This window comes from Colobus angolensis, unplaced genomic scaffold (genome assembly GCF_000951035.1).
Source record: "Colobus angolensis palliatus isolate OR3802 unplaced genomic scaffold, Cang.pa_1.0 Scaffold91, whole genome shotgun sequence".
Lineage (NCBI taxonomy): Eukaryota > Metazoa > Chordata > Mammalia > Primates > Cercopithecidae > Colobus > Colobus angolensis.
In genome coordinates, this window is record NW_012123043.1 from 3,274,305 (window position 1) to 3,283,318 (window position 9,014).

General features: G+C 38.8%; 1 protein-coding gene across 2 annotated transcripts in view; it reads right to left on the reverse strand.

The window, feature by feature from the left end:
- DDX59 (DEAD (Asp-Glu-Ala-Asp) box polypeptide 59) overlaps positions 1-9,014 on the reverse strand; it is a 39,098-nt gene that overhangs the window by 2,028 nt on the left and 28,056 nt on the right. Inside the window, exons 6-8 of one of the 2 annotated variants that reach the window (XM_011931706.1) lie at positions 7,576-7,728; positions 6,943-7,071; positions 2,564-3,053 (exon numbers count right to left, since the gene is read on the reverse strand). In XM_011931706.1, the coding sequence (XP_011787096.1) occupies positions 2,790-3,053; positions 6,943-7,071; positions 7,576-7,728 (546 nt within the window). In that variant the 3' untranslated portion in view covers positions 2,564-2,789. Of the gene's footprint in view, positions 1-2,563; positions 3,054-6,942; positions 7,072-7,575; positions 7,729-9,014 lie in introns of those variants that run through there. The other variant, XM_011931707.1, reaches the window with a different exon arrangement.

A 9,014-nucleotide genomic window follows, 5' to 3' on the forward strand; every position in this document is an offset into this window, starting at 1 on the left:
AAAAAAAAAAAAGATGTTTGTTTCAATCTGGCAATAAAGCAACCAATTCAGTATTTTTATCATATAATACAGTTACTGTAAAACAAATGTCTGAGAGTGTATGTGATTAGTTTTTTTAGCTGTTAAAATTTTAAACTGTATGGTAATTCTCACAAAAATCTATTATTTACAATTTTATAATATAGTACATTAGTGTCCTTTCTTGGAAAGAATGGTCTTTTATTCAGAGAGTAAGTCCTTCTGTCTTGTTTAGTACTACATGTTTTTTCTTTCATGAACTAATGATAGGTGGTAGCTTTTTAAAAATAACATCTTTAATTGGGAAAAAAATACTGGCAACACTGAGACCAATTTTTTAAAAAAGTTTAATGTTCTGCTCTGTAAAATACATAATTGAGGAAATCACTGCATTGCTGCACCCCAGAAAACAGGAGAGCAGACATGTGAGACAAGGAAGAACTTGCCAAAAGAAAGCTCTTAAGGAATGAGAAGCAGAAGTCAAGATTCAGAGAGGCAGGAAGAACCAGTAAGAGGAGCTTGAAGATTGTGTGGCGAAAGGGAAGTAAGGGGAAGGGCGCTGATAGCCGGCTTCTGCCCTATTGGGTATTTGACATATGCAACTGCGCTGAACTCTCTGTTCTTTCCTCCACCTCTATCTCATCACCTGGCCTTAAGGGGAAGGGCACTGATAGCCGGCTTCTGCCCTATTGGGTATTTGACATATGCAACTGCGCTGAACTCTCTGCTCTTTCCTCCACCTCTATCTCATCACCTGGCATTAAGAAAGTGAGGGTTTGAGGAAGAGTGGCCCACAATGACCAATGCAATAAAAAAGTTTAAAGTGAGAGCTGGCAGAACATGCGGTTTAAGAAGGTCCACAGAGACCACTGGAAGATCATGTACGTACAGTCGTGGGAACAGAAGCCAGACTGCCAGCAAATTAAGTAAACCAGTGGCGTTATATTATAGCTAATATATTTTTTTGCATTACTACAGTCTCTCAAATATTATTATTTTTGTTAAAATAATAGTCTCCTTTCCAGAACTTTGACAGGCAGAGGCAGGAGAATCATTTGAGGCCAGGAGTTTGAGACCAGCCTAAGCAACATAGTGAGACCATATCTCTTCAAAAAATAAAAAAATTAGTTGGGTGTGGTGGTGTATGCCTGTGGTCCCAGCTACTTGGGAGGCTAGGTGGGAGGATTGCTGGAGCCTGGGAGATTAAGGCTGCATGAGCCATGATCACACCACTGCACTCCAGTATGGGATGACAGGGTGAGATGCTATCTCAAACAACAAAAAAAACACACACACACACACACAAAACTACTTATCCTGTAAATGCTGTTTTTCTGGCCGTGCCACTTTTATTTGTAAACAAGTTAGAGTCTAGTGAGAAAACTGCCCTTTTCTCTAGTAATTATTATGAACACTTTTAAGGCCTTTAGTATACATAAGTATTGTGCTAAAGCTTCTTTTAGCCTCCCAATGCACTTTTGCCACTGCACCCTGGGGCCTTACTAGTTGCCTTATCCTTGTTCCCTTGAAATCAAACATACTTACCACTCAGCAGTTAGAAGCAGAGAGCGAGCCAGAATCCTGCGGGTTCATACACTCTTTGTGGAACGTCTTTCTTTCCTTTGGGTGGAGACAACACTAAGAAATTACCTATACAGGGACTCCTTAGTTAGCAAAATCTCACCCACACGTGGAGAGGATGCTGAGTCTACAAGACTTGGTTAAGTGTCTACATTTGTGTAACATACTAGCTAAATTTCCCAACTAATTCGATGCTAAAGGTTTTTAAATAATCAAAGTATAGATGTATCAAAGTCAAGCACTAGAAGGATGCACTTATATCTTTCCTTCATTTAAAACTATTAATTGAGGCCTGGCGCGGTGGCTCACGCCTGTAATCTCAGCACTTTGGGAGTCCGAGGCGGATGGATCACGAGGTCAGGAGATCGAGACTATCCTGGCTAACACGGTGAAATCCCGTCTCTACTAAAAATACAAAAAATTAGCCGGGCATGGTGGCGGGTGCCTGTAGTCCCAGCTACTTGGGAGGCTGAGGCAGGAGAACGGTGTGAACCCGGGAGGCAGAAATTGCAGTGAGCCAAGATCGCACCACTGCAGTCCAGCCTGGGCGACAGAGTGAGACTCCATCTCAAAAACAAAAAAAAACAAACAAAAAACCTATTAATTGAATTAGCAGGGCGACATTCATTCAATAACACAACAACATTATTTTGATAAGTAGCCCATCTTAAATATTTTTTAAAAAGTATTAACCAAGCAGAAGGTAAAACAACTGAGAATGAAAGTAGACATTTCATATTTCTTTCAAAAGTGGTTCTGAAAATTTCTTCCAGTTTCTATCATTTACATTTTTCCTAATTCTCATTTATTCAACAGTAATTCAAGTGCCAATGTGGTTGTGGAACTGTGGGGGTACCAAGTAAAACAATCACTGATCTGAGTCAGAGTCTTTGTGGAGGTTTCTGGTTCTGACAGTAGCTCTGAGGACTATTTATTTTAAAAATTAAAAAAAAAAAAAACTTCATTCAGAAGAGAAAAAACTGTATTTTATTTAATAATTCATTTTCCGGTGTTTTTAATTTATAAGAATTAAGAAGGGAAATAAATACAATATACTTATATAAATTTTATTAAATTAAAAAATATCTTAAATATATTTTTAATTCATGTATATTTCCATTTACGCAAACCATAAAGTAACAATTTTTGCTGACTATACACACAAAAAATTATTCAAGTGGCAGAGAAAATCATTTTTGAGAATTACTTTTATCATGTTTTCTGATAATATCCATAAGATTAGCTCCTGTAACCAGATCATTCTGTGTCTGTTTATCTTTCTGTTGTTCCTTTCTCTTCTGGTAATGAAGGTATGGGGAATTTAATAACTGGGGGGGAAGAATGGATCCTGTGGGCTTTACTCGTTTTGCGATATCCCAGAAGAGTCTTTTTGAATTATTATTGATGAAAGTAATTGCTGTTCCATTTTGACCTAATCTTCCTACTCTTCCAACCTGAAATGAAATGCAAAGAACATTTTCAAGATGTCCATGTAAAATCTTAGTGTCTTTTGAAAGAAAATGAATCCTATTACTTAAAGTAGCATTACTGGCCAGGTGCAGTGGCTCACGCCTGTAATCCCAGCACTTTGGGAGCCGAGGTGGGTGGATCACCTGAGGTCAGGAGTTTAAGATCAGCCTGGCCAACATGGCAAAATCATGTCTACTAAAAACACAAAAATTAGCTAGGCGTGGTGGCACACACCTATAAATCCTAGCTACTTGGGAGGCTGAGGCAAAAGAATCGCTTGAACCCAGGAGGTGGAGCTTGCAATGAGCCAAGATTGCGCCACTGCACTCCAGCCTGGGTGACAGAACAAGACTCCATTTCAAAAAAAAAAAAAAAGCAGCTTTACTAAGATTAGCCTTCATCTAGACAGCATTTTTTGAATTATGCATCTCAATATATCTGTGAAATCAATTTAGTGGGCCGCCACCAGCATGTTAATGAAACAGACCAAACAGAAAATAAGAGAGTGATCACATAAAATAAAAGTAAGTATCATTTGTGAAACCTGTGTTTTAGTTATATCTGTATGGGTGGTGTTTGGGGGTAATGACATAAAGATTTTTCTTATTGTGGGTGGATTAAGGTCAAAAAATTTTGAAAGCTCCTGCATTAAGAGCAAGAGGACTATTTATCACCAAGGCTACTTAAGAGGCCTTGAAATGTGAAATTTATACTAAGTAATTTTTGCATAAAGTTACTTCTCTCTTTTGTTTGAGGTGGACTCTCACTGTGTCGCCCAGGCTGGAGTGCAGTGGTGCAATGTCGGCTCACTGCAACCTCTGCCTCCGGGTTCAAGCAATTCTCTGCCTCAACCTCCCGAGTAGCTGGGATTACAGGCGCCCGCCACCACACCTGGCTAATTTTTTGTATTTTTAGTAGAGATGGGGTTTCACCATCTTGGCCAGGCTAGTCTTAAACTCCTGACCTCGAAATCTACCCGCCTCAGCCTCACAAAGTGCTGGGATTACAGGCCCAGCTAGTAATTTCTCATTTTGAGAGAATTAAATGGACACAAATTTGTGGAGTATCAATAAGGCACAAAATCTACTTGTCTCCAAATAGATAGTGAAAATATACTAAGAAACTTTTCAAAAGAAGGGGAAAATACACAATCATGATCAATTTCTGCTCCTTAACTGAAATGTAAAACTTAAAGTCTATATTCAGAAATATTTAAATCAGTAGATGGCTTCTGCTAATACAGAGGGCATTTTTAACACTGTAAAAGAAACTTGTAAAAAAGTTAAGAGGGGAGGCCTCTAGGGAATGAGACAGGGGAGAAGAGAGGCAAGCAAATAGTGTTTTACAGTAACAGTTTTTATTTATACCTGACTTAATTAAATTACTGAATTGTTCCAATAAAAATAAAAATATAAAAAGTAGCTATTTATCTATAAAAGTCCACAGAAAAACAAGTAGAAATAAAAAAATTCAAAAAGACAAAGAAAAGATTATACAAACTAGCTTCAGGCTGGGCATGGTGGCTCATGCCTGTAATCCCAGCATTTTGAGAGGCTGAGGCAGGAAGATCACTTGAGGTCAGGGTTCAAGACCAGCCAGGGCAACATAGCAATACCCCCATCTCCGCAAAAAACAGAAAAATTAGCCAGGTGTGGTGGCATGTACTTATAGTCCCAGCTACTCAGGAGGCTGAGATGGAAGAATCACCTGAGTCCATGCACTCAAGGCTACAGTGAGCTATGACTGCACCACTGTACTCCAGCCTGAGCAACAGGAGACCCCATCTCTTAAAAAAAAACAAAAACAAAAAAAACTTGCAAATCATGTTTTTGGTAAGTCTCTTAGAGTATACAAAGAACTTTTACAACTCAACAATAGAAACCCAATTTAAAAATGGACAAAAAATTTGAATAGACATTTCTCCAAAGAAGATACAAAATGATCAATAAGTACATGAATCATTAGTCATTAAAGAAATGCAAGTCAAAATACAAGGAGGTTTAACTTCATACCCAGTAGCATAACTATAATAAAAAAGATAAGTGTTGATGAGGATGTGGGGAAATTGGAACCTTCATAAGCTGCAGGTGAGAAGGTAAAAGGGTGAAGCCATGTTAGAAAACAGTCTGGCAGTTCCTCAAAATGCTAAACACAGAGTTACTATATGACCCAGCAATCCTATTTGTAGGCATATGCCCAATATAAATGAAAATATGTCCACACAAAAACTGGTGCATGATTGTTCATAGTAGCCTTATTCATAGCAGCCAAAATGTAGAAACAACCTAAATGTCTAGTAACTAATGAATAAACAAAGGTGGTATATCTACACAGTAAAATTTTTTTTGGCAATTTAAAAAAATGAAGTACCGATACATACTATGATATGGATGAACCTTAAAAACATTATGCCAAGTAAAACAATCAACCCCTGTGGAATACTTAATTCTCTGATGTGCAGGTAAACGTGGTGGTACCAAAATAAACAGAGAAGTAGTGCTGTACCATTAAGTTTAATTAAAAATAAAAGTGACAGTGCACTGAAGGCACTAACAGCGTTTCAGTGGGTGATTCTAGTAAATGTGGCATTCAGAGGTGATGTTAAGAACACTACAGACAAGCTTTACTTGGTGAAGCCCGAGAGGGAGGACAGGTAGCAGTCAGTGAGATTATGTGGCGCTGAGAGAAGGCTCTATTTCTGCTAGAGAGAGAAGCTATTGTTACCTTTGGCAGCAAAGAAAAGAAAGAAAACTTTCAAAAGTGAAAGACTAGAACAAATAAGGATATGAAGAGGAGATGAAGACAACATTCCTTAAAAAAATAAAGGATCAATTTTATTTTGGCCAGATAAATCAACTTAAAACAATCTTTTTAAACAAAACTTTTTTATTTTTATAAAAGATTACTGATTATATGCTCATTGAAGAAAATAAGAAAAAGAAACAAAAATAAACCAAAAATTTATTACTTAAAAATTTTTTAACTAACATTTTTGGTTACTTACTTCTAGTTTTTTTTTTTTTTTTTTTAAGGCACTTTAGGTGTACTTTTAAAAACAAAATTTAGTTTTTACACATATTTAACTTAAAAAAATTAGTTTATATACATATATATCTTAAAAGCAGGCCAGGCGTGGTGGCTCATGCCTGTAATTCCAGCACTTTGGGAGACCAAGGCGAGAGGATCATTTGAGGTCAGGAGTTTGAGACCAGCCTAGCCAACATGACAAAACCCTGTCTCTACTAAAAATACAAAAAGATTAGCCAGGTGTGGTGGTGGGCACCTGTAATCCCAGTTACTCGGGAGGCTGAGGCACAAGGATCCCTTGAACCTGGGAGGTGGAGGTTGTAGTGAGCTGAGATCACGCCACTGCACTCCAGCTTAGGTAACAGAATGAGACTCTGTCTCAAAAAAAAAAAAATCTTAAAAGCAAAAATATATATAGTTTTATACACTGTTTTTTTTGTGGGGGGGATGGGGGAATGAAGTCTCTGTCACCTAGGCTAGAGGGCAGTGGCGTGATCTCGGCTCACTGCAACCTCCGCCTCCCAGGTTCAAGCGATTCTCCTGTCTCAGCCTCCCAAGTACTTGGGATTACAGGTGCCTACCACCACGCCCGGCTAATTTTTTTTTTTGTATTTTTAGTAGAGATGGGGCTTTACCATGTTGGCCAGGCTGGTCTGTGAACTCCTAACTTCATGTGATCCAACCATTTTGAGTGATCCGCCTGCCTTGGCCTCCGAAAGTACTGGGGTTACTGGTGTGAGCCACTGTCCTGGCCGATACTGCTTTTTTAAACTTGGTATCACATTGACAATGCCTTTCCCAATAAAACTCATAAACAAAATAGTGGTAACATATAAAGCTCCTTACCTGATGGACATACTCATCCATACTTGAAGGCATATCAAAATTGACAACCAGCCTGACACTGATCAAGTCTAGGCCTCGTCCCAAGACTCCTGTGCTCACTACAACTTCATAGTCTCCTTCGAGTAATCCCTTTCCAAAAAAGCAACAAAATTTATTATTCAGAATTTATTTTGTGTGGTTTTGTGTAATTCTGATAGCTTTTCTTTTTTCAATGCTTACTTCAATATTTTTGTCACAATATCTTTTCAAGAAGTAAAGGTCATAGTATACCCGAAAAATGTATGCAGCTAAAATTCTCCCCAATCCCCATGGAATTTATTTTATTAATTTATTAAGGCAAACCTTTTCCAAAGGTGAATTATTGCCCTGCTCTACTCCAAACTGACCTGATTCAGAAATGGTAAGTTCTGAATTAGTAATCTATTTAGTATATATTCCCTAGAGAAAAGGCTATTGCTCCCCAAATCAAAAGCCTGAGCAAGAGAACATTAACTTCATGGTAACCACTTGTTTGATGGTCTTGTAGTCATTAAAAGACGGTCTGCTATAAAAACCAGCTGTAATATGGTGTCTCTTGAAAATGAGGCAGAACAGATTTATAGAAAACAGAATATAGAATGTTGGGTGTCAAACCTTCAATATGTTTTTCCTTTCTATTTGCGACTTCTCTGAATGTATAGATATGCTTTTCAGCCCTGTGATTTTCTGAACGGCTTCACTCAAAAGATCTGCTCCTAATTTGCAGTCCACAAACACTAACACTGGAGGTTTAAAGAGTTTCTTATCCTGAAAAATTAAAAACATATATCAAAAATTATCCATATAACATAATTTACAATGGGAAGTTTTTCTGAAAGATTATCACAAGCTAGTTATCAGTAGGTTTATAAATATTGTTAGGAAGGAGGCTGGGCGTGGTGGCTCACACCTGTAATCTCAGCGCTTTGGGAGGCTGAGGTGGGCAAATCACAAGGTCAGGAGTTCGAGACCAGCCTGGCCAACATAGTGAAACTCCATCTCTACTAAAAATACAAAAAATCAGCTAGGCATGGTGGCAGGTGCCTGTAACCCCAGCTACTCGGGAGGCTGAGGCAGGAGAATTGCTTGAACCTGGAAGGTGGAGGTTGCAGTGAGCTGAGACCATGCTATAGCACTCCAGCCTGGCCAACAGAGCGAGACTCCATCTCAACAAAACAAAACAAAACACAAAAAGAAAAAAAGGCATATTGTTAGAATAAGTGTTTTATTTAAAAGATGTACAAACAGAAGCCAGTCTATTGCCCCTCTTAATTTTCCATCACTTAATACTGCAAGAGTAATTCAAACATTTTAAGTGCAATTAATGTAGTTCTACATGCTGCTAATAAGTCAATACCAACCATATTTAACTTAATACTTTTTTTTTTTTTTTTTGAGAGGGAGTCTCGCTCTGTCACCCAGGCTGGAGTGCAGTGACGTGATCTCGGCTCACTGCAAGCTCCACCTCCCGGGTTCACGCCATTCTCCTGCCTCAGCCTACCGAGTTGCTGGGACTACAGGCGCCCGCCACCACACCTGGCTAATTTTTTATATTTTTAGTAGAGACGGGATTTCACTCTGTTGGCCAGGATGGTCTCTATCTCCTGACCTCGTGATCTGCCCGCCTTGGCCTCCCAAAGTGCTGGGATTACAGACGTGAGCTACCGCGCCTGGCCCAAGTTAATACTGTTTATAAGTAACTATGCTTGCACGTATCATCCACTCAACAAATTTCTGTTTACATTAGTAATAGTTAAAAAAAGTTCTCAAGGACAGACTAGCCAAGAAATACCTTGCCCCTACCTTATATGTAAGTCTTCTAAAATTTTTTATTTTTATTTTTTTTTTGAGACAGTCTTGCTCTGTCCTCCAGGCTGGAGTGCAGTGGCGTGATCTTGGCTCACTGTAACCTCCACTTGTGGGTTCATGCCATTCTCCTGCCTCAGCCTCCCGAGTAGCTGGGACTACAAGCGACTGCCACCATGCCCGGCTAATTTTTTTTTTGCATTTTTAGTAGAGATGGGGTTTCACCGTGTTAGCCAGGATGGTCTCGA